The following is a 27,119-nucleotide window of genomic DNA, read 5'->3' as shown; positions in this document are numbered from 1 at the left end:
CGGGGATGCCGTCTGGGGACCCCATATACAATTTTGGGGTCGTTACATAGACGACATCCTCGTCCTCTGGACTGGTGACATACCTACCTTCCATTCCTTTATGCAATCTCTAAATGAAAACCAACTAGGCCTCAGGTTCACGTATGAGGTAGGGGGAAGAGAGATTTCATTTCTCGATGTGAAACTGTCCATAGAAGATAATGGATCTATAAGAACTACCCTCTTTCGCAAACCGACGGCGGCTAATGGCCTGCTAAGATGGGAGAGCTATCACCCGACTCCATTGAAACGAGGGATACCAAAAGGACAGTTCTTAAGGCTGAGGCGAAACTGTTCCGAAAATGGAGACTATCTCAACAAAGCAAGAGATCTGAAAAAGAGATTTACGGTTCGTGGTTATCCGAGGGCATTGCTTGAGGAAGCTAATCAATATGTTAAAACCATGGAAAGGACAACACTGCTTCATCCCCGAAAAAATGAGAATGAGACCCCTAAAACAAGACTTATTGGTACTTTTGATGACCAGCAAGAAAGGGTCATGGGTATATTAAGAAAACACTGGAGGATTCTGCGAACAGACCCAGATCTTAATCGATGGATTTTCCCTTATCCGTCTGTCACCTATAGGAAGGGTAGGTCCATTAGAGATATGGTGGTCAATAGTCACTATAATCCACCAAAAATGAAAGAGACATGGTTGGCGAACAGATCTGTGGGGACATTTAGATGTGGCCACTGTAGGTTTTGTAACCATATTGCACCATCTACTACGTTCCAGAGCTCGTTGACAAAAAGGATATATAAAAACAGACAATTTGGTAACTGTAAAACGGAGGGTGTCGTCTATGTCTGTACGTGCTCTTGCCCGATGGACTACGTAGGAAAAACAAAGCGACAACTGCGGGTCAGAATGGGTGAGCACTTAGGAGACATAAGGCATGGGCGGGATTCTCCGTTAGCCAGACATGTCAATACTGTGCATAATGGGGATGTTGACAGTATCTCGTTTAAAATCATCGAGGTAGTTTATCCCTCTATCAGACAGGGCGACTGGGACAACAAGATCCTCCAGCGAGAATGTAGATGTTTCTTCTGGCTGGAAAGTATGAGCCCTGGTGGGCTCAATGAACAATTGACATATACCTGCTTTATTTAGGATTGCTCGTGTGTAGGATTTTAATTTCGGTAGTTACCGTATATACTCGAGTATAAGCCGAGATTTTCAGCCCAAATTTTTGGGCTGAAAGTGCCCCCCTCGGCTTATACTCGAGTCACGGTAGCGGTGGGGTCGGCAGGTGAGGGGGTGAGGGCGCTGAGGTATACTTACCTAGTCCCAGCGATCCTCGCGCTGTCCCTGCCGTCCCACGGGCTTCGGCGCTGCAGTTTCTTCCTCTCTTCAGCGGTCACGTGGGACCGCTCATTACAGAAATGAATAAGCGGCTCCACCTCCCATAGGGGCGGAGCCGCTTATTCATTTCTCTAATCAGCGCTGCCGGTGACCGCTGATAGAGAAAGAAGCTGCGGCACCGAAGACAGGAGGGGACAGCGCGAGGATCGCCAGGACTAGGTGAGTATAGCATATTCACCTGTCCTCGTTCCAGCCGCCGGGCGCCGATCCATCTTCCCGGCCGGCGCCTCCATCTTCCCGGCGTCTCTGCTCTCTGACTGTTCAGGCAGAGGGCGCGATGACGCATACAGTGTGCGCGGCGCCCTCTGCCTGATCAGTCAGAGCAGAGACGCCGGGAAGATGGAGGCGCCGGAACGAGACGCCGGGAGCTGCAATCAAGGGAGGTGAGTATGTGTTTTTTTTTTCTTTATTGCGGCAGCGGCGGCACAAATTTATGTGGAACATCTATGGGGCACAGTGAACGGTGCAGAGCACCGTATATGGCACAGCACAGCTATGGGGCACAGTGAACGGTGCAGAGCACCGTATATGGCACAGCACAGCTATGGGGCACAGTGAACGGTGCAGAGCACCGTATATGGCACAGCACAGCTATGGGGCACAGTGAACGGTGCAGAGCACCGTATATGGCACAGCACAGCTATGGGGCACAGTGAACGGTGCAGAGCACCGTATATGGCACAGCACAGCTATTTATGGGGCACAGTGAACGGTGCAGAGCACCGTATATGGCACAGCACAGCTATGTATGGGGCACAGTGAACGGTGCAGAGCACCGTATATGGCACAGCACAGCTATGTATGGGGCACAGTGAACGGTGCAGAGCACCGTATATGGCACAGCACAGCTATGTATGGGGCACAGTGAACGGTGCAGAGCACCGTATATGGCACAGCACAGCTATGGGGCACAGTGAACGGTGCAGAGCACCGTATATGGCACAGCACAGCTATGGGGCACAGTGAACGGTGCAGAGCACCGTATATGGCACAGCACAGCTATGTATGGGGCACAGTGAACGGTGCAGAGCACCGTATATGGCACAGCACAGCTATGTATGGGGCACAGTGAACGGTGCAGAGCACCGTATATGGCACAGCTATGTATGGGGCACAGTGAACGGTGCAGAGCACCGTATATGGCACAGCACAGCTATGTATGGGGCACAGTGAACGGTGCAGAGCACCGTATATGGCACAGCACAGCTATGGGGCACAGTGAACGGTGCAGAGCACCGTATATGGCACAGCACAGCTATGTATGGGGCACAGTGAACGGTGCAGAGCACCGTATATGGCACAGCTATGGGGCACAGTGAACGGTGCAGAGCACCGTATATGGCACAGCTATGGGACACAGTGAACGGTGCAGAGCACCGTATATGGCACAGCACAGCTATGGGGCACAGTGAACGGTGCAGAGCACCGTATATGGCACATCTATGGGGCACAGTGAACGGTGCAGAGCACCGTATATGGCACAGCTAGGGGGCACAATGAACGGTGCAGAGCACTATATGGTTCACACCTATGGGGAAATATGAACGGTGCAGAGCACTATATGGCACAGCTATGGGGAAATAATGATCTATTTTTATTTTTGAAATTCACCGGTAAATGCTGCATTTCCACCCTAGGCTTATACTCGAGTCAATAAGTTTTCCCAGTTTTTTGTGGCAAAATTAGGGGGGTCGGCTTATACTCGGGTCGGCTTATACTCGAGTATATACGGTAACCCTTTTTGTCCATTGTTTCTGACTGATTGTGAAAGTCTAAAGACACTGTAGGTTATTATTTTTTCTTTCCCCTGCAGTTGCACCTTCATCAATGGAGGCCAGATGGCCTCTGAGTGTGGGCATTGATGCCCCTAGGCAAAGAACACGATATACAGAATTTAGTGGTATGTGCGGAGGCATGCACATGGAATGGTTGCAATATACGTGAGACATCTTTTTGTCCTTTTGGGCATACTAAGACTGTACGATACGGAATACTACTGAGTCTGGCACAAATAGCTCAGTGCACTATAGAACCATACTATACTTGCATACATTCGGTCTAAATGGTCATGTACTGTCCCGTAAATATGACCCAGACAATATGAGTCCCGATTATATGACCTAGAAATAGTAAATCACTGTGAGATTTGGAAATAACATCTAGCCGATAGACAGACAAGCTAATGACTAAGCCAAAATAGCTTATTACTTTGGGAGCGCTTGTTCCATTACTCTGCGTTCCATTACTCTGGGAGCGCTGTAAGGCACGTGATGAGGGGGTGGGAGCTAGCCCTGACGTGCACACGAGGCGCATCCATGTAGAGCTGATGGATAGGCAGGCTAATGACTAAGCCAACATCAGTGCGCATGTCAGCGTTGGCTGACACGCATTTGCGTTCCATGACTCAAGGAGCACAGCTAAGCACGTGATGAGGGGGCGGGAACTAGCCCTGACGTGCACAAGAGGCGGGGTCATGTAGCGTCGGCTCTGCGCACCGATGACAAGCATTGGCGCTCCTTTGGGAACGTCCGAAATTCAATGGTGGGGCGGAATCTTGCAGTATACACACAATGAGCGTGGAATGTGAATACTGTGCATGTCCACATGGGTGACGCGCAATGTGTGTGTCATTCTATTCGGGAGTTCCGGGATGGTCATGTGATGGTGGGGAGGGATCAGGCCCCACGCTGTATAATGAGTGCACGCCAAGTACCTAAGAGCGGCGCCGACATCCTGAAAGTTGCCATTCAATATGCAGAGATGACAGCTGCTTCTAAACACTACGGTACGATGAGCCATTAAGTATGGCGTGGTTGCCTCCGATATCCACTTCTTGAGCCACTGCTGCTATACCCTAATTTATCCCCTGATGAGCCCCTATACTGGGAAGGGGCGAAACGCGTAGGGATGGCGAGATGGGACGAACTATGTCACATACTCAGATAAGTTATTTTTTCTATCTGTCATGGCAGACCGAACATAGCACTTATGCCTAGGAAAGTAATGAGGGATTGGCCTCAGTTCCTTTTAGGCTCATATATACAGCTGCATGGTGTGTAGGGTGTAAATTCATATATCACCCGTATAAGCCCGCAAAGTATTGAGCAAAGTATTTATTTATACAAAAATGAAGGGCTGTTTTCAGATGGGTTGGGCTTTTTTATATACTGGCCCAAAATAATTGGGAGACACCATATGTGATACCAGATATAGCATACATTTGTTTGTTTTTTTCTTTTTCTTTTTTTTTCATATTTTGCTTATTTTTTATTCCTGATATGCGATATTGAACGTGCATGTATCCAGGGTGCATACTTGTATCCCACTCAGATTGATGAGCACACACAGGACTGAATATAGGACTGAGTATAGTACTTATCTATGAGAAGGGAATGAGGGATTGGCCTCAGATATATCGGGCTCTGATGTATATTGGTTCAATTTAAAAGAAACCATACTTGATATCTGATATAGCATACATTTTTTCTTACATTTGTATTTTTGTAATTTTTGTTGAACTCTTTTGTTTTCATATTTTGTTATTATCTATTACGTTATATGCTGAATTTATATGGTATCCAGGGTGTAAATTTATATACTACCCAAATACATGAACACCCTTTGAGTGAGCCAATATATCTGTTATTTCGGATCTGAGATACTCTGTTTAGGCATTTGCCCAATGCATGGGTCCTGTGTACAGGTCTGCTTCTAATGACATACAGGTCATGTGCTAATAAAAACAGTGACACATTGGTATATACACTAGAGGTATATTTTCTATGACCTCTGAGTATTTATGAGCACAATACATCTGTGCCCTACTGTACCCCAAATTTTGATTTTTTGAATATTGCTTGGGCATCATTATCTATACCTTAAACACCTTCTTTATCAAGCAATATATATAATATTTCGGTTGACAGAGCCTTGGGGCACAAGCAACTTAGTGACCTTTACGCAACATCATTTTTCTGCTGCGTTGTTTTTAGTATTTTTTGTATGTTTTGTTACACATTTTTTCACTTTTTTTACACCTTTTTTCACGTTTTTGGTTAGTGTGACCTTGTTGGTCAATTTGTGTGTATGTCTGTGGGGTACCTGGGCGTTGGTAGTTGACAGGGCCTAATAGGGAAAGAAGGGACAGTCGACGTGGAGCGGGGGCGCCATATCGCAATTTAGGGTGCCAACCTCCGCTGCTAGGTAGGTGAAAGCTACTATAGGGCCACCTCATAGGGACTGTGTTAGGAATACAGGTGCTATTCCTCCCTGCAATTTTTTCTGACCTACCCAAACCCAGATGTTTGATGTTGGCAGCATACATTCTAGTATATTTATTGTTTATGAGAATTTTAGATATTACTAATAAAGTATTTTTTTAGGATATTGCGTTTTCCCTCCTGTAGCATCGGAAATAAGCTGGTCTAGTTTTTCTCCAAACCGACGTCCGCTCTGAAAAGGTAGAGAAATCAGATACTTTTTAGAAGATGAATCCGCGCGCCACTCTCTAAGCCATAGTGCTCTTCTAATGGTGACGGCGTTTGAGGCATCAATTGCCGCACAGTCTGCTGAGTCTTAAGACGCATACATCACATAGTCTCCAGCCATAGCGATTTGTTTGGCGAGATCTGCCGCCTCAGACGGAAGAGCCTGGTCCTGAATGGATTTTGCAAGGGCATCTGCCCAGAAAACCATTGCTTTTGCGACCCATGCTGCAGCGAAGGAAGGGAATAGCGAGGAACCTGAGGCTTCATACACTGAGCGAGCCATGGAATCTACCTGGCGTTCTGTGGGATTTTTAATTGAAGCACCATCAGGTACAGATAAAAGCGTTTTGGTAGCCAAACGCGATACCGGAGGATCTACTAGTGGAGGTTCCGTCCAATCTTTGACAGATCTGCGGAAAAGGGATACTTCGTTCCCAGGGTCTTTTTACCCGTAAAGCGCTTATCCGGTCGCTCTCTGTGTCGCCTGACTATCTTCAAACAGTCCGGATGAGAGGCGAACACCCTATGGGATCGCTTGGTTCTTGTCAAAGATACCGCATGATCCGGAGCCGAATTAGGGTCATCATCAACCTTTAGCGCATGATTGACCACTTCAATGAGGGAATCCACAGTCGCTTGAAACTCCGGAGAATCCGGGTCCAAGTATGCCTCAGACTCATACTCAGTCATGATCGCTGCGTACCCCTGGAGAGGGTGAGCGAGAAGTGGAGCTACCAGAGGCTGAATGGCGTGGTGAATGCTCAGGAGAGGTAGTGCGGATCCGTTTTTTGGATGTCCGTACCTCCTTCAGGTGAGTGCGGCCCCTGCTGGCCGATGATTCCCCTGTAAGGGAGGGGTCTCTTAACCCAGGTAGACGAGTGCCCCGCTCCCCAGAGGGGTCACGAAGGGATTCAATCGCCTTGGCCAGCGAAGCCATGGATTGTGACAGTGACGCGGCCCACTCAGGTAGGCTAGATACACTAGGGTCGGTAGCGGCGGAGGGCTCCTGGGCACAGTGGGCATCACAGGCTGAGCAGAGAGGGGAGCTTTGAGGCCGAGGAAGAGGAGCCTGGTAGGTGGTACACGCAGTGAAAAATGTGGTATGTACCTTTGTAATCTTTTTAGTCTTTGACTGCGACATGATGTACCCCAATATAAGTGAAAGAACTGCTAGTGGAAGCAATATGGGGTAAAGCTGCAAAGAAGCACCTAGTGCAGTCTCCTTACCCAGGTCCTGTGTCCCGCAATCTGAAGATGATGGCGCAGAGTAAACCGGCATTCAGGAGTGCTTGCACGTGCAGAGGGCGGCCAGAGCTGTTGTGCAGTGGTAAAAAATGGCTGCTGGGAGGTAGTCTCGCAAGGAGCGAAAAACGCCAGGTCTGGGGGCAGAGTCGCCGGAATGATGCAAGCGGTGGGCGAGGCTTACCGGGATGCGGCCTACACAAAGCCGAAGTCGGGGACTAAATTTATGGCTTCGGCCGGCACGCACCCGCGGACCTCTGGGAAATGTGCCGCGGAGCTCTGTGGGGACCCTGCCGCTATGGAGCCCTCCTATGACTGCCAAAAAAAAAAAAAACGATCCCTCCCGGTGCACTTACCCCGATGTGAAGGGGATGTTCTGATGTTGCAGGTCAGAGCTGTGCCCGGGGTAGTTAGGACGGTGCAGGGTTGGGGAGCCTCCATCCACCATCCCCTTGAAAGGGGGGTGGAGAGGAAACCGTCCGCCTCCTTCCATCATCCGCTTTTTCAGTGGTGATGCAGTGAGGGCTGCACGGACGCCATAATGGAGAGTGCCTCTGAACAGCTAAGGGTAAAATCTGGTGGGCAGGGCAAACTGTCCAGCAATAGGCCTGGCTGCAGAAGAGGATACATGGAGGTACCACTCCAGTGCTCGCCTGATAGGGGGGGGGGGGGGGGGAGGAGAGAGATCAGTGCCCTTGAAGGGGCCCGTCGCCGCTAGAATCAGCTCAGGCAGTGGCATCCCACGTCGCAGGAGAGGATACGGAGAGGTAACACCCCCGTGCTCGCCTGTTGTTGGTTTGGGGAGATCGGAGCCTTGAAAGGTTCTGTCGCCCCTTCGTCCACGTAAAAGGGATAGATAGTACAAAATCCGAAAAGTTCTGGTCTGAATAGCAGACCCAGTGTGCCTCCTACGGACACTAAGCTTGAACTGGGTCTCTGGAAGCCAGCATGAGGGTGTATACTGCAGGGGAGGAGCTAACTTTTTTGTCTCAACTTAGTGTCAGCCTCCTAGTGACAGCAGCATAACACCCATGGTTCTGTGTCCGCCAATGTGGCGAAGGAGAAAATAAGGACAAAAAAATCCAAATACAAGTGTATATATCAGGTAATGAATACTGGATAACATAAGTCACAGAGTGGAACGATTTACTCAATATAAGGCTACTTTCACACTTTTGTCGGTACGACGCACGTTGTGAAAGAAATGCACAACGGGGGCAGCGGATGCAGTTTTTCAACGCATCCGCTGCCCCACTGTAATGTCCAGGGAGGAGGGGGCGGAGTTTCGGCTGCACATGCGTGGTAAAAAAAAAAAGCATCCTGCGGGCACATTTGCAGTATGTGAAGTACGTCACACAACGCTAGTGTGAAAGTAGCCTAAACCAGCACTATTCCGCAAATTGTAGCAGACAACATATCCTGTATAGCGGGACATACCCATCATTACCTGATATATACACTTGTATTTGGATTTTTTGTCCTTATTTTTCCAGGTTTGTCCACCTGTTTTTCTGTGTTTATGTGAGTCTCACCTGTAATCTATACTGATTTTTTTATGACCTTTTTTGGTCTTGTTTTATGGTGTCTTGAAAATACATATTTTGTATTATCATTTGCTCTGGTGTGGAGCCTTATTCTATCTGTAGGTGTTTATTTAGATCTCATGGATACCCTATAGGATATATACATAGGTGTTTTGTTGTTTTCTTTCTCATCAGGGCTGCAAAAGTCCAGAAATTCCTGGTCAGTAAAAATAGAGCACAACTTTCCATTCGTCCGTAATAAAAATAAAAACATTAAAAAAAAAAAAAATAGCTGTACACACACATTTAAAAATGTCTTTACGGGGGGGGGGGGGGGTTGGGTTGGGGAGAAGAAGCTAGTGACAGATGTTTAGAAGAAGCTAAGAGGATGAGTGGTCCGCAGAAGAGCAGGATCCTTGGTATTGACAATAGCAGGGCAAAAATGTATAGATATTAACGGGAGACAGAGTAATTAGATTGTACTTACCGCTATACTGACCGTTTGCTTCTTTTTTAGTTTTTTAGGGTCAATCTGAGCAATGACTACTTCAGGACATCGTGCAGCCTCAATTCTAAAACCAGAAGAGACACAAACAGCATTAATATGTCTTCACCGAAACTGCACGGATGACCGAACTCTCAGATTTCATTAAATTCCAATAGAGTGGGCCACTAAAAATTAAAGAAAAAAAACAAAAAGTAAAAAAAAAAAAAAGCACGTGCACATTTTTAATGCATTTCCATTGCAGAAACAAACTAAGAACGCATGTAATCGGCACATGACTGTATCAGTAAAGTTTGTCAAAGCCAAACACCAGGAAGTATCAAAAACAAAGCAGCTTTAAAGCAAAAAAAAACAAAACACAAAAATGCGATAAAACTCGCATATAACCAAATTTCACATAATGGGTGCAAAAAGAAATCTGCAACATCAAAAACTCATCAAGGGAATCAGTCATGTTGATTATGATATCTGACCTGCAGGGAGTTATAGAGAAGGAATTCCTGGTCAGACTGATAAACATGTTTATGGGAAAAATTTGAGTACAATTTGTATTTTATGAATTGAAATCTTTGATGTAGTAAGTGCATGTAAGCTGCAGAAGTCCAGTGGGCGGTCCTATCAATGACTGACAGTCTTCCCTGTAGGACTGCGCCTGTACTTGGTTCCAACAGTCCTCGTGTGTTGACAGACTCCATTAATAAAGACTTGACTCCAGCTCAGCCAGTTGATCTATGCTCATCCACCTGAGGCTCACATGCCGGCCTCGCTCTGGCCGCACATCAAGGATAATAGAAAAAAAAATGGAGTCCGGCTCAACAGGACTGGATTTTCCTTTTCAAAAGAAAATATAGTGCATACAAAAGAAAAATTTACATGGTAAAAGATATGACCCAGTTGAGGCGTTTCGACTGCATTAAGGAGTCTTCCCAGAGCCATAACTATTTTTCCATCAATATGGTCATGTGAGGGCCTGTTTTTTTGCAGGATGAGTTGTACTTTTGAACGACACCATTGGTTTTACCTTATCGTGTACTCGAAAATGGTAAAAAAAAAAATCCAAGTGCGGTGAAATAGCAAAAAAAGTGCAATTCAAAAACAGTTTTTTTGGATTTTTTTTTTTTTTTTTTACAATGTTCACCAAAGGCTAAATCTTACCTGCCATTATTATTCTCCAGATCATTACAAGTTTATAGACACCAAACATAGGTTCTTTTTTTTTTTTTATTTACCGTATATAGAGTATAAGCCGAGATTTTCAGCCCAAATTTTTGGGCTGAAAGTGCCCCTCTCGGCTTATACTCGAGTCACGGTGGGCGGCAGGGTCGGCGGGTGAGGGGGAGAGGGCGCTGAGGCATACTCACCTAGTCCCGGCGCTCCTGACGCTGCCCCTGCCCGTCCCACGGTCTCCGGGTGCCGCAGCTCTTCCCCTGTTCAGCGGTCATGTGGGACCGCTCATTAGAAAAATGAATATGGACTCCACTCCCATAGGGGTGGAGCCGCATATTCATTTCTCTAATCAGCGGTAACGGTGACCGCTGATAGAGGAAGAGGCTGCGGCACCCGAAGACCGTGTGACAGGCAGGGGGAGCGTCAGGAGCGGCGGGACTAGGTGAGTATTTTATATTCACCTGTCCGTGTTCCACCCGCCGGGCGCCACTCTGTCTTCGCGTCCTCTTGCACTGACTGTTCAGGTCAGAGGGCGCGATGACGCATATAGTGTGCGCGGCACCCTCTGCCTGAACAGTCAGTGCGGAGAGACGTCGGGACGGGACGCTGAGGAGCTGCAAGCAAGAGAGGTGAGTATGGCATTTTTATTTTTTATTATTGCAGCAGCAGCAATGGCAGAGCTTTATACGGAGCATCTATGGGGCAAAAATGAACGGTGCAGAGCACTATATGGCACAGCTATGGGGCAATAATGAACGGTGCAGAGCACTATATGGCACAGCTATGGGGCAAGAATGAACGGTGCAGAGCACTATATGGCACAGCTATGGGGCAAGAATGAACGGTGCAGAGCACTATATGGCACAGCTATGGGGTAATAATGAACGGTGCAGAGCACTATATGGCACAGCTATGGGGCAAGAATGAACGGTGCAGAGCACTATATGGCACAGCTATGGGGCAAGAATGAACGGTGCAGAGCACTATATGGCACAGCTATGGGGCAAGAATGAACGGTGCAGTGCACTATATGGCACAGCTATATGGCACAGCTATGGGGCAAGAATGAACGGTGCAGAGCACTATATGGCACAGCTATGGGGCCATAATGAACAGTATGGAGCATCTATTTTTATTTTTGAAATTCACCGGTAGCTGCTGCATTTTCCACCCTAGGCTTATACTCGAGTCAATAAGTTTTCCCAGTTTTTTGTGGCAAAATTCGGGGGGTCGGCTTATACTCGGGTCAGCTTATACTCGAGTATATACGGTAAGTGGTGAAAAATAAATATTTATTTTTAAAAGTTTCTTTAAAAAAAAAAAAAAAAAAAAAAAAAAAGATTGCGTCATTTTCCGAGACCTGTAGCGTCTCCATTTTTCTTGATGTTGGGTTGGGTGAGAGCTTATTTTTTGCACACCGAGCTGACGTTTTTAATGATAACATTTTGGTGCAGATACGATCTTTTGACCGCCTGTTATTTCATTTCAATGCAATGTTGCGGTGACCAAAAAAAACGTAATTCTGGGGTTTTGCATTTTTTTCTCATTACGCCGTTTAGTGATCAGGTTAATTTTTTTTCCATATTGATAGATCGGGCAATTCTGAACGCGGCGATACCAAATATGTGTAAGTTTGTTTTTTGTTTTATTTGAATGGGGCAAAAGGGGGATGATTTGAACTTTTATATTTTTAATATTTTTTTTAAACCCCCGGAGCTTTTTTTTTGCTTTGCGTTTTCGCTCCCCTCCTTCCCAGAGCCATAACTTTTCCGTCAATATGGCCATGTGAGGGCTTATTTTTTGCCGGACGAGTTGTACTTTTGAACAACACCGTTGTTTTTAGTTTGGCTTTTTTTGCTAAGTTCACTAAGGCTGGTTTCACATCTGCAGATGGAAGTGCTGCAGAGGGCTGCGTACGTCCTCCGTGAAGCTCCGCCCACCACCGCACATCCTCCAGTCAGCTCTGCCTATGTCGGCATGCGTACCCTATCTTTACCCTTAGGTACGCAGGACATGCAGATGTATGCGGATGCCTCCGCATGCGTCGTTTTGACTGTGCAGCAACCTGCGCCGAACGCAACTAGTTAGAGTCAGCAAGGGTTTATAACTAATAAGTCACGCCAGACTAACTTAATTTGCTTCTATGACAGAATCACTGACTGGGTGGATCAGTGAAATGCTGTAGATTTAATATATCTTAACTTCAGCAAAGTATTTGACAACGTATCTCACACCATCCTTATTGAAAAAAATGATTAAGTATGCAATGGACAAGGCAACTGTTAGGTGGATTCATAACTGACTTAGTGATCGGACCCAAAGAGTAGTCGTAAATGGCTGCACATCCAGTTGAAAGAATGTCTCAAGTGGGATAACAAAGATCTGTCCTGAGCCTTGTATTGATCTAGATTAATGAATTGAGGGTAAACTGATTCAATTTGTTGATGACACAAAGCTAAAAGGGATGGCTAATACTAGAGAAGAGAGAGAGAGGTTTAAAAAAGATATAAATAAACTGCAGCAGTGGGCAGCACCTAACAGATTGGTTTTTAACAGGAAAAAAATGCAAAGTACTACATCTGGGCAATAAAAATGAAGAAAGCATATACAGAATGGGAGGAATAGAACTAAGCAACAGCACATGTGAAAAAGACTTGGGTATGCTAATAGATCATAGACTGCACATGAGTCAACAGTGTGATGCAGCAGCAAAAAAGGCAACCAGTTCTAGGATGTATTAACAGAAGCATACAGTCTAGATCACGTGAAGTAATTATCCCCCTTTACTCCGGTTTGGTCAGACCTCACCTGGAATACTGTGTCCACTTTTGGGCACCACATTTTAGAAAAGACATCAACAAACTGGAGCAAGTTCAGAGAGTTACCAGAATGGTGACCGATCTGCAAACCATGTCCTATGAGGAACGGTTACAGGATCTGGGAATGTTTAGCTTGCAAAAAAGAAGATTAAGAGGAGACTTAATAGCTGTCTACAAATATCTCAAGGGCAGTCACAGTGTAGAGGGATCATCTTTACTTTCATTTGCACAAGGTTCATTTGCACAAGGAAACACGAGAAGCAATGGGATGAAGCTGAAAGGGAGAAGATACCGATTAAATATTAGAAAAAATCTTTTTGACAGTGAGGGTGATCAATGAGTGGAACAGGCTGCCACGAGAGATGGCGAGTTCTCCTTCAATGGACGTCTTTAAACAGAAGCTGGACAGACATCTGAGATGGTTTAGTGAATCCTGCATTGAGCAGGGTGTTGGACACGATGACCCTGGAGGTCCCTTCCAACTCAACATTTTATGATTCTATGATTCAAATATACAGCAAATGCCACTGACTATAATCTTCAGTCTAAGGGCTCATTCACACATCACTTTCGCATATGAGCGATATCTGTGTCCTTTGTGGACAGCACTTGTACCTGTGATAGTATATGGGGCTGTTTGTCTTTTGCATACCGAGTGTTGCATGCAAAATCGTAAAGACATCTCCTTTATTAATCCGAGTGCACTATTAGTCTCGTCCGTTTTCCACAGACTGCTAGATAAGAGGGAAAAAAATTTTTTTTTCTCATCAGCAGAAAAAAAAGGTGATGAAACTCAAGTCCGTTTTTCTTGTACTTAAAAAAAAAACACCTAATGTCTGAATGAGGCTTTAGGAAGAACAAGGAGTCCTGGAAGTGATGGTCTGGCCCTCACAGACCTCAGATCATCCCGTCTGTGTGGGATTATATGGAGAGAATTAGGGTATGTTTCCACGGTCAGGAAAGGCTGCGGACTGGACGCTACATACAGCCGCAGCGCCCAATCCACAGCATCCAGATGTTCCAGCATAGTGGAGGGAATTTTATGAAATCCCATTTCCACTATGCGTTCAAACACGCAAGTGGCAGAACTGCATAACCGGACATGCGGCGCATCTTTATAGACCGCAACATGTCTATTCATCTTGAGGAAACGCTCAGTCTCCGCAAGAAAAAAATTACACAGTCTATGTATAGGATGCGGTCATTCCACACGGTTCAATGAACACATCCGGAATCACCACGTGTACAAAGGGGGCAGCGCTTTGGGCGGAGCGGGTATCTGCTGCATCCAAAGCGCTGCCCTTTCTGACCGTAGAAACATAAGCCTTAAGGCCCCTTCACATTTAGCGACGCTGCAGCGATAAAGACAACGATCCGGATCGCTGCAGCGTCGCTGTTTGGTCGCTGGAGAGCTGTCACACAGACCGCTCTCCAGCGACCAACGATGCCGGTAACCAGGGTAAACATCGGGTAACTAAGCGCAGGGCCGCACTTAGTAACCCGATGTTTACCCTGGTTACCATCCTAAAAGTAAAAAAAACAAGCAGTACATACTTACCTACCGCTGTCTGTCCCCGGCGCTCTGCTCTGCACTCCTCCTGTACTGTCTGTGTGAGCACAGCGGCCGGAAAGCAGAGCGGTGACGTCACCGCTCTGCTTTCCGGCTGACCGGCGCTCACAGCCAGTGCAGGAGAGCAGAGCACAGCGCCGAGGACAGACAGCGGTAGGTAAGTATGTACTGTTTGTTTTTTTACTTTTAGGATGGTAACCAGGGTAAACATCGGGTTACTAAGCGCGGCCCTGCGCTTAGTTACCCGATGTTTACCCTGGTTACCAGTGAAGACATCGCTGGATCGGTGTCACACACGCCGATTCAGCGATGTCCACGGGAAATCCAGCGACGAAACAAAGTTCTGGACTTTCTTCAGCGACCAACGATCTCCCAGCAGGGGCCTGATCGTTGGTCGCTGTCACACATAACGATTTCATTAACGATATCGTTGCTACGTCACAAAATGCAACGATATCGTTAACAATATCGTTATGTGTGAAGGTACCTATATATAGATCTGCACAAGCCTATCAGGCACCAGACATTATAAGGCTTATTTACACTCCGGCACAGGGGCTTGTCTGCAGCCATGCTCACTTCCAGCACTGGAGGATTTCCTATGTTTTCTTCCCTTTAATAAACCTGTTTATGAACAGTGAAGCAAATGAGAGCAGAGGATAGGACTGTGTACCTACAATGAAATCATGCCCTGAGCTCACCAGCCCGATGCAGGACAGAGTTCAGGACACGCAGACTGCAGCATCGCAGGTGCAGCCTCCCCCTCTCTATATACATCCAGCCCACCTATATACATGCAGCCCCCCCTCTATACACATGCAGCCTTCCCCCCCCTCTATACACATGCAGCCTTCCCCATTACATGCAACCCCCCTATACATGCAGCACCCTCCCCCTCTCTATACATGCAGACCCCCTATACATATGCAGCCCCCTATACGTACAGCACCCTCCCCTCTCTATACACATGCAGCCCCCCATTACATGCAACCCCCTATACATACAGCACCCTCCCCCTCTCTATACACATGCAGCCCCCCTATACAAGCAGGACCCCCCTCTCTATATACATGCAGCACCCTCCCCCCTCTCTATACATATGCAGACCCCCTATACAAGCAGGACCCCCCTCTCTATATACATGCAGCACCCTCCCCCCTCTCTATACATATGCATACCCCCTATACGAGCAGGACCCCTCTCTATATACATGCAGCACCCTCCCCCCTCTCTATACATATGCAGACCCCCTATACAAGCAGGACCCCCCCCTCTATATACATGCAGCACCCTCCCCCCTCTCTATACATATGCAGACCCCCTATACAAGCAGGACCCCCCTCTATATACATGCAGCACCCTCCCCCCTCTCTATACATATGCAGACCCCCTATACAAGCAGGACCCCCCCTCTATATACATGCAGCACCCTCCCCCCTCTCTATACATATGCAGACCCCCTATACGAGCAGGACCCCCCTCTATATACATGCAGCACCCTCCCCCCTCTCTATACATATGCAGACCCCCTATACGAGCAGGACCCCCCTCTCTATATACATGCAGCACCCTCCCCCCTCTCTATACAAGCAGGACCCCCCTCTCTAAGCAGAACCCCCCCTCTATATACATGCAGCACCCTCCCCCCTCTCTATACATATGCAGACCCCCTATACAAGCAGAACCCCCCTCTCTATATACATGCAGCACCCTCCCCCCTCTCTATACATATGCAGACCCCCTATACAAGCAGGACCCCCCTCTCTATATACATGCAGCACCCTCCCCCCTCTCTATACATATGCAGGCCCCCTATACAAGCAGGACCCCCCCTCTATATACATGCAGCACCCTCCCCCCTCTCTATACATATGCAGACCCTCTATACAAGCAGGACCCCCCCCTCTATATACATGCAGCACCCTCCCCACTCTATACACATGCAGACCCTCTATACAAGCAGGAACCTCTCTCTATATACATGCAGCACCTTCCCCTCTCTCTATACATATGCAGACCCCCTATACAACAAGCAGGACCCTCTCTCTATATACATGCAGCACCCTCCCCCCTCTCTATACATATGCAGACCCCCTATACGAGCAGGACCCCCCTCTCTATATACATGCAGCACCCTCCCCCCTCTCTATACAAGCAGGACCCCCCTCTCTAAGCAGAACCCCCCCCTCTATATACATGCAGCACCCTCCCCCCTCTCTATACATATGCAGACCCCCTATACAAGCAGAACCCCCCTCTCTATATACATGCAGCACCCTCCCCCCTCTCAATACATATGCAGACCCACTATACAAGCAGGACCCCCCTCTCTATATACATGCAGCACCCTCCCCCCTCTCTATACATATGCAGACCCCCTATACAAGCAGGACCCCCCCTCTATATACATGCAGCACCCTCCCCCCTCTCTATACATATGCAGACCCTCTATACAAGCAGGACCCCCCCCCTCTATATACATGCAGCACCCTCCCCACTCTATACACATGCAGACCCTCTATACAAGCAGGAACCTCTCTCTATATACATGCAGCACCTTCCCCTCTCTCTATACATATGCAGACCCCCTATACAACAAGCAGGACCCTCTCTCTATATACATGCAGCACCCTCCCCCCTCTCTATACATATGCAGACCCCCTATACAAGCAGGACCCCCCCTCTATATACATGCAGCACCCTCCCCCCTCTCTATACATATGCAGACCCCCTATACGAGCAGGACCCCCCCCCCTCTATATACATGCAGCACCCTCCCCCCTCTCTATACATATGCAGACCCCCTATACGAGCAGGACCCCTCTCTATATACATGCAGCACCCTCCCCCCTCTCTATACATATGCAGACCCCCTATACAAGCAGGACCCCCCCTCTATATACATGCAGCACCCTCCCCCCTCTCTATACATATGCAGACCCCCTATACAAGCAGGACCCCCCCTCTATATACATGCAGCACCCTCCCCCCTCTCTATACATATGCAGACCCCCTATACAAGCAGGACCCCCCCTCTATATACATGCAGCACCCTCCCCCCTCTCTATACATATGCAGACCCCCTATACGAGCAGGACCCCCCCTCTATATACATGCAGCACCCTCCCCCCTCTCTATACATATGCAGACCCCCTATACGAGCAGGACCCCCCTCTCTATATACATGCAGCACCCTCCCCCCTCTCTATACAAGCAGGACCCCCCTCTCTAAGCAGAACCCCCCCTCTATATACATGCAGCACCCTCCCCCCTCTCTATACATATGCAGACCCCCTATACAAGCAGAACCCCCCTCTCTATATACATGCAGCACCCTCCCCCCTCTCTATACATATGCAGACCCCCTATACAAGCAGGACCCCCCTCTCTATATACATGCAGCACCCTCCCCCCTCTCTATACATATGCAGACCCCCTATACGAGCAGGACCCCCCCCTCTATATACATGCAGCACCCTCCCCCCTCTCTATACATATGCAGACCCCCTATACGAGCAGGACCCCCCTCTCTATATACATGCAGCACCCTCCCCCCTCTCTATACAAGCAGGACCCCCCTCTCTAAGCAGAACCCCCCTCTATATACATGCAGCACCTTCCCCTCTCTCTATACATATGCAGACCCCCTATACAACAAGCAGGACCCTCTCTCTATATACATGCAGCACCCTCCCCCCTCTCTATACATATGCAGACCCCCTATACAAGCAGGACCCCCCCCTCTATATACATGCAGCACCCTCCCCCCTCTCTATACATATGCAGACCCCCTATACAAGCAGGACCCCCCCTCTATATACATGCAGCACCCTCCCCCCTCTCTATACATATGCAGACCCCCTATACAAGCAGGACCCCCCCTCTATATACATGCAGCACCCTCCCCCCTCTCTATACATATGCAGACCCTCTATACAAGCAGGACCCCCCCTCTATATACATGCAGCACCCTCCCCACTCTATACACATGCAGACCCTCTATACAAGCAGGAACCTCTCTCTATATACATGCAGCACCTTCCCCTCTCTCTATACATATGCAGACCCCCTATACAACAAGCAGGACCCTCTCTCTATATACATGCAGCACCCTCCCCCCTCTCTATACATATGCAGACCCCCTATACAAGCAGGACCCCCCCTCTATATACATGCAGCACCCTCCCCACTCTATACACATGCAGACCCTCTATACAAGCAGGAACCTCTCTCTATATACATGCAGCACCCTCCCCCTCTCTATACATATGCAGACCCCCTATACAACAAGCAGGACCCTCTCTCTATATACAGGCAGCACCTTCCCCTCTCTCTATACATATGCAGACCCCCTATACAAGCAGGACCCCCCCTCTATATACATGCAGCACCTTCCCCTCTCTCTATACATATGCAGACCCCCTATACAACAAGCAGGACCCTCTCTCTATATACATGCAGCACCCTCCCCCCTCTCTATACATATGCAGACCCTCTATACAAGCAGGAACCTCTATATACATGCAGCACCTTCCCCCCTCTCTATACATATGCAGACCCCCTATACAAGCAGGAACCTCTCTCTATATACACGCAGCACCTTCCCCTCTCTCTATACATATGCAGACCCCCTATACAACAAGCAGGACCCTCCCCCCTCTCTATACATATGCAGACCCCCTATACAAGCAGGACCCCCCCTCTATATACATGCAGCACCCTCCCCCCTCTCTATACATATGCAGACCCCCTATACAAGCAGGACCCCCCCTCTATATACATGCAGCACCCTCCCCACTCTATACACATGCAGACCCTCTATACAAGCAGGAACCTCTCTATATACATGCAGCACCTTCCCCTCTCTCTATACATATGCAGACCCCCTATACAACAAGCAGGACCCTCTCTCTATATACATGCAGCACCCTCCCCCCTCTCTATACATATGCAGACCCCCTATACAAGCAGGACCCCCCCTCTATATACATGCAGCACCCTCCCCCTCTCTATACATATGCAGACCCTCTATACAAGCAGGAACCTCTCTCTATATACATGCAGCACCCTCCCCCTCTCTATACATATGCAGACCCCCTATACAACAAGCAGGACCCTCTCTCTATATACAGGCAGCACCTTCCCCTCTCTCTATACATATGCAGACCCCCTATACAAGCAGGACCCCCCCTCTATATACATGCAGCACCTTCCCCTCTCTCTATACATATGCAGACCCCCTATACAACAAGCAGGACCCTCTCTCTATATACATGCAGCACCCTCCCCCCTCTCTATACATATGCAGACCCCCTATACAAGCAGGACCCCCCCTCTATATACATGCAGCACCCTCCCCCCTCTCTATACATATGCAGACCCCCTATACAAGCAGGACCCCCCCTCTCTATATACATGCAGCACCCTCCCCCCTCTCTATACAAGCAGGAACCTCTCTCTATATACATGCAGCACCTTCCCCCCTCTCTATACATATGCAGACCCCCTATACAAGCAGGAACCTCTCTCTATATACACGCAGCACCTTCCTCTCTCTATACATATGCAGACCCCCTATACAACAAGCAGGACCCTCTCTCTATATACATGCAGCACCCTCCCCCCTCTCTATACATATGCAGACCCCCTATACAAGCAGGACCCCCCCTCTATATACATGCAGCACCCTCCCCCCTCTCTATACATATGCAGACCCCCTATACAAGCAGGACCCCCCCCTCTCTATATACATGCAGCACCCTCCCCCCTCTCTATACATATGCAGACCCCCTATACAAGCAGGACCCCCCCTCTATATACATGCAGCACCCTCCCCCCTCTCTATACATATGCAGACCCCCTATACAAGCAGGAACCTCTCTCTATATATATGCAGCACCTTCCCCTCTCTCTATACATATGCAGACCCCCTATACAACAAGCAGGACCCTCTCTCTATATACATGCAGCACCCTCCCCCCTCTCTATACATATGCAGACCCCCTATACAAGCAGGACCCCCCCTCTATATACATGCAGCACCCTCCCCCCTCTCTATACATATGCAGACCCCCTATACAAGCAGGACCCCCCCTCTATATACATGCAGCACCCTCCCCCCTCTCTATACATATGCAGACCCCCTATACAAGCAGGACCCCCCCTCTCTATATACATGCAGCACCCTCCCCCCTCTCTATACATATGCAGACCCCCTATACAAGCAGGACCCTCTCTCTATATACATGCAGCACCCTCCCCCCTCTCTATACATATGCAGACCCCCTATACGAGCAGGACCCCCCTCTCTATATACATGCAGCACCCTCCCCCCTCTCTATACATATGCAGACCCCCTATACAAGCAGGAACCTCTCTCTATATACATGCAGCACCTTCCCCCCTCTCTATACATATGCAGACCCCCTATACAAGCAGGACCCCCCTCTCTATATACATGCAGCACCCTCCCCCCTCTCTATACATATGCAGACCCCCTATACGAGCAGGATCCCCCCCTCTATATACATGCAGCACCCTCCCCACTCTATACATATGCAGACCCCCTATACGAGCAGGAACCTCTCTCTATATACATGCAGCACCCTCCCCCCTCTCTATACATATGCAGACCCCCTATACGAGCAGGACCCCCCTCTCTATATACATGCAGCACCCTCCCCCCTCTCTATACATATGCAGACCCCCTATACAAGCAGGAACCTCTCTCTATATACATGCAGCACCTTCCCCCCTCTCTATACATATGCAGACCCCCTATACAAGCAGGACCCCCCCCTCTATATACATGCAGCACCCTCCCCCCTCTCTATACATATGCAGACCCCCTATACAAGCAGGACCCCCCCCCCCTCTATATACAGGCAGCACCCTCCCCCCTCTCTATACATATGCAGACCCCCTATACAAGCAGGACCCCCCTCTCTATATACATGCAGCACCCTCCCCCCTCTCTATACATATGCAGACCCCCTATACAAGCAGGACCCCCCTCTCTATATACATGCAGCACCCTCCCCCCTCTCTATACATATGCAGACCCCCTATACGAGCAGGACCCCTCTCTATATACATGCAGCACCCTCCCCCCTCTCTATACATATGCAGACCCCCTATACGAGCAGGACCCCTCTCTATATACATGCAGCACCTTCCCCTCTCTCTATACATATGCAGACCCCCTATACAACAAGCAGGACCCTCTCTATATACATGCAGCACCCTCCCCCCTCTCTATACATATGCAGACCCCCTATACAACAAGCAGCACCCTCTCTATACATATGCAGCACCCTCCCCCCTCTCTATACATATGCAGACCCCCTATACAAGCAGGACCCCCCTCTCTATATACATGCAGCACCCTCCCCCCTCTCTATACATATGCAGACCCCCTATACAAGCAGGACCCCCCTCTCTATATACATGCAGCACCCTCCCCCCTCTCTATACATATGCAGACCCCCTATACGAGCAGGACCCCTCTCTATATACATGCAGCACCCTCCCCCCTCTCTATACATATGCAGACCCCCTATACAAGCAGGACCCCCCTCTCTATATACATGCAGCACCCTCCCCCCTCTCTATACATATGCAGACCCCCTATACAAGCAGGACCCCCCCTCTATATACATGCAGCACCTTCCCCTCTCTCTATACATATGCAGACCCCCTATACAACAAGCAGGAACCTCTCTCTATATACATGCAGCACCCTCCCCCCTCTCTATATACATGCAGCACCCTCCCCCCTCTCTATACATATGCAGACCCCCTATACGAGCAGGACCCCTCTCTATATACATGCAGCACCTTCCCCTCTCTCTATACATATGCAGACCCCCTATACAACAAGCAGGACCCCTCTCTATATACATGCAGCACCCTCCCCCCTCTCTATATACATGCAGCACCCTCCCCCCTCTCTATATACATGCAGCACCCTCTCTATACATATGCAGCCTCGGCACGTGATGTCACTGCCACAACACATGACGTGACTACTTACTGGACCCGCCTTAAATACTCCTGCGGTGTCCGAGGAGGAGCAGCGGGGTCGAAGTCATCCAGTTCGCAGTCCCCCACCGGCAGCAGCCGCGGCATCAGCTCCTCTGGCCCGGAGTCCATGCCTGCCTGCCCGGTAGTAGCGGACCCGGCGTTGTCACGCACAGTGCTATCAGTGGAACGCACGCTACAACGAGGCTGCTGATTGGCTGCTCTCGCATGACAGTGCTCGTGCACAGCCGTCCGCGCCGCGCTCTGTGGACTCCACTGCAGATCCGCGCGGTAAATAAATAGTAAACTCATTCCCAACTTCAGTCTCACTGCGACTTTATCCCTTGGTAAACACATGTAGGTAAAACCGCAGCGTCTGCCCCGTGTATCGCGATGCGGATTACCTGGCATTCGTGCACAGACTTGTCCTGGAGGGGGGAGGTGCGGACTACACAGCGAGTGCGCCCCCTGAGCTGGGAGAATGCTGGGGTCGCCGGAGCTGTCAGTCTCTGCTCCTTGACGTGGCACCGGGCGCCGTCTGCTGGTGACGTCGTGAGCTGCGCTGTCTGGGCTGAAAGTTAGCGGAGCAAAGCGGACGGAGCGTGAGTGCTGCCCGGTAAGTGGAGAGAGCAGACCGGTGCATGTCAGCGGCGGAGGACGGGAGGGCACTGACTAGCGGCACTGACCCTGCACCCCAGCACTTGCTGCTGTGCCCGTAGATCGCAGGGATCGGCTCCGGGCACTTTATACAGGGCAGGATCCAGCTCTGGGCACTTTATACAGGGTAGTGATCAGCACCGGGCGCTTTATACAGGGCAGGATCAGCTCTGGGCACTTTATACAGGGTAGTGATCAGCAGCTGGCGCTTTATACAGGGTAATGATCAGCCCCGGGCATTTTATACAGAGCAGGATCAGCTCCGGGCACTTTATACAGAGCAGGATCAGCTTCGGGCACTTTATACAGGGCAGGATCGGTTCCGGGCGCTTATACAGAGCAGGATCCAGCTGTAGGCACTTTATACAGGGTAGTGATCAGCCCCGGGCACTTTATACAGAGCAGGAGCGGCTTTGGGCACTTTATACAGAGCAGGATCAGCTTCGGGCACTTTATACAGGGCAGGATCAGCTCCGGGCACTTTATATAGGGCGGGATTGGCTCTGGGCACTTTATACAGGGTAGGATCGGCTCCGGGCACATTATACAGCGCAGGATCTGCTCTGGGCACTTTATAGAGGGCGGGATTGGCTCTGGGCACTTTATACAGGGTAGGGATCAGCTCCGGAAACTTTATACAGAGCAGGATCAGCTCCGGGCACTTTATACAGAGTAGTGATCAGCTCTGGGCACTTTATACAGGGTAGGATCGGCTCTGGGCACATTATACAGCGCAGGATCTGCTCTGGGCACTTTATAGAGGGCGGGATTGGCTCCGGGCACTTTATACAGGGCAGGATCAGCTCTGGGCACTTTATACAGAGTAGGGATTGGCTCCGGGCAATTCATACAGAGCAGGATTAGCTCTGGGCACTTTATACAGTGGCAGGATCACCTCTGGGAACTTTATACAGGGCAGGATCGACTTTGGGCACTTTATACAGGGTAGATATTAGCTCCGGGCACTTTATACAGGGCAGGATCAGCTCCAGGCACTTTATACAGAGTAGGGATTGGCTCCGGGCAATTCATACAGGGCAGGATCGGCTCCGGGCACTTTATACAGGGTAGGGATCGGCTCCGGGCACTTTATTCAGGGTAGGATCGGCTCCGGGCACATTATACAGCGCAAGATCTGTTCTGAGCACATTATACAGAGCATGATCAGCTCTGGGCACTTTATACAGGGCAGGATCAGCTCTGGACACATTATACAGCGCAGGATCTGCTCTGGGCACTTTATACAGGGCAGGATCAGCTCCGGGCACTTTATATAGGGTGGGATTGGCTCTGGGCACTTTATACAGGGTAGGGATCGGCTCTGGGCACTTTATACAGGGTAGGGATCAGCTCCGGAAACTTTATACAGAGCAGGATCAGCTCCGGGCACTTTATACAGGGTAGGATCGGCTCTGGGCACATTATACAGTGCAGGATCTGCTCTGGGCACTTTATAGAGGGCGGGATTGGCTCCGGGCACTTTATACAGGGCAGGATGAGCTCTGGGCACTTTATACAGGGCAGGATCGGTTCCGGGCACTTATACAGAGCAGGATCCAGCTCTAGGCACTTTATACAGGGTAGTGATCAGCCCCGGGCACTTTATACAGAGCAGGAATGGCTTCGGGCACTTTATACAGAACAGGATCAGCTTCGGGCACTTTATACAGGGCAGGATCAGCTCCGGGCACTTTATATAGGGCGGGATTGGCTCTGGGCACTTTATATAGAGTAGGGATTGGCTCCGGGCAATTCATACAGGGCAGGATCGGCTCCGGTCACTTTATACAGGGTAAGGTTTGGCTCCGGGCACTTTATTCAGGGTAGGATTGGCTCTGGGCACTTTATACAGGGTAGGGATCAGCTCCGGAAACTTTATACAGAGCATGATCAGCTCCGGGCACTTTATACAGGGTAGTGATCAGCTCTGGCACTTTATACAGAGCAGGAACGGCTTCGGCCACTTTATAAAGAGCAGGATCAGCTTCGGGCACTTTATACAGGGCAGGATCAGCTCCGGGCACTTTATATAGGGTGGGATTGGCTCTGGGCACTTTATACAGAGTAGGGATTGGCTCCGGGCAATTCATACAGGGCAGGATCAGCTCTGGGCACTTTATACAGGGTAGGGATCGGCTCTGGGCACTTTATACAGGGTAGGGATCGGCTCCGGGCACTTTATACAGGGTAGGGATTGGCTCCGGGCACTTTATGCAAGGTAGGATCGGCTCTGGGCACATTATACAGCGCAGGATCTGCTCTGGGCACTTTATAGAGGGCGGGATTGGCTCTGGGCACTTTATACAGGATAGGGATCAGCTCTGGGCACTTTATACAGGGTAGGATCGGCTCTGGACACATTATACAGCTCAGGATCTGCTCTGGGCACTTTATACAGGGCAGGATCAGCTCCGGGCACTTTATATAGGGTGGGATTGGCTCTGGGCACTTTATACAGAGTAGGGATTGGCTCCGGGCAATTCATATGGGCACTTTATACAGGGTAGGGATCGGCACAGGGAACATTATACAGAGCATGATCAGGTCTGGGCACTTTGTACAGGGTAGTGATCAGCTCTGGGCACTTTATACAGGGCGGGATTGGCTCTGGGCACTTTATACACGGTAGGGATCAGCTTCGGGCACTTTATACAGAGCAGCATCAGCTCCGGGCACATTATACAGAGCATGATCAGCTCTGGGCACTTTATACAGGGTAGTGATCAGCTCTGGGCACTTTATACAGGGTAGGATCGGCTCTGGGCATTTTATACAGGGCGGTATCGGCTTTGGGCACTTTACACAGGGCGACATCTGCTTTGCGCACTTTATACAGGGGAGGATCGGCTCTGGGCACTTTACACAGGGCAGGATCGGCTCTGTTCACTTTATACAGGGGAGGATCGGCTCTGGGCACTTTACACAGGGCAGGATCGGCTCTGGGCACTTTATACAGGGGAAAATCGGCTCTGGGCACTTTATACAGGAAGACACAAAAGAGAATAGTAAAACCAAAAACACTCAGTTTGAAAAAATGTTGCAGTAATCCGCAAGTGCTAGTAAAAGATGTAAAAAACAGGGTATTTGGTTGATACGTTTTTTGCAAAAAATGTATACTAAGCTGCTCTACCAATCTTCACGGTATACCCTTATCAGAGCAGTCCTAACTAATGTATGCAATCCCTATCTGATGTATTTAAAAACCTGATCATCTGTATATAACCTGTGTGAACAGGGTTCAGAGAGGAAAAATCCATGTGTGCATACAGGGTAGAACAGCTTTTGTGCAGATAGCCCAAGAGGAGTGGTGGAACTCCCCAGTCTTGTAGACACAAGAGAACAATTATGGAAACAGGAACACATGGGCTACTTGCACAGTGAACAAGTCTGTATGATCATGTTCACACACCACCAAGAAACCTGAAGACACAAAAGAGAATAGTAAAACCAAAAACACTCAGTTTGAAAAAATGTTGCAGTAATCCGCAAGTGCTAGTAAAAGATGTAAAAAACAGGGTATTTGGTTGATACGTTTTTTGCAAAAAATGTATACTAAGCTGCTCTACCAATCTTCACGGTATACCCTTATCAGAGCAGTCCTAACTAATGTATGCAATCCCTATCTGATGTATTTAAAAACCTGATCGTCTGTATATAACCTGTGTGAACAGGGTTCAGAGAGGAAAAATCCATGTGTGCATACAGGGTAGAACAGCTTTTGT

The 27,119-nt window shown here is 49.0% G+C and overlaps 2 protein-coding genes across 3 annotated transcripts in view; one reads left to right on the top strand and one right to left on the bottom strand.

The window, feature by feature from the left end:
• Nucleotides 1-22,947, bottom strand: part of GEMIN2 (gem nuclear organelle associated protein 2) — an 84,219-nt gene extending 61,272 nt beyond the window's left edge. The window contains exons 1-2 of one of the 2 annotated variants that reach the window (XM_069730674.1): nt 22,754-22,947; nt 9,148-9,232 (exon numbers count right to left, since the gene is read on the bottom strand). In XM_069730674.1, coding sequence (XP_069586775.1) covers nt 9,148-9,232; nt 22,754-22,872 — 204 coding nt within the window. In that variant the 5' untranslated portion in view covers nt 22,873-22,947. The remainder of the gene's footprint in view (nt 1-9,147; nt 9,233-22,753) is intronic. The other variant, XM_069730666.1, reaches the window with a different exon arrangement.
• Nucleotides 22,948-22,968: 21 nt separating this feature from the next.
• The window catches only part of LOC138642474 (protein transport protein Sec23A), a 354,941-nt gene continuing 350,790 nt past the window's right edge, over nt 22,969-27,119 (top strand). Inside the window, exon 1 of the mRNA XM_069730653.1 lies at nt 22,969-23,356. The gene's annotated coding sequence lies outside the window, so the exon portion shown is untranslated. The remainder of the gene's footprint in view (nt 23,357-27,119) is intronic.

Source organism: Ranitomeya imitator, chromosome 1, assembly GCF_032444005.1.
Source record: "Ranitomeya imitator isolate aRanImi1 chromosome 1, aRanImi1.pri, whole genome shotgun sequence".
NCBI classification, from domain to species: Eukaryota; Metazoa; Chordata; class Amphibia; order Anura; family Dendrobatidae; genus Ranitomeya; species Ranitomeya imitator.
Note: the sequence above shows the minus strand (reverse complement) of the source record. Positions and strands in the feature narration are given on the sequence as shown.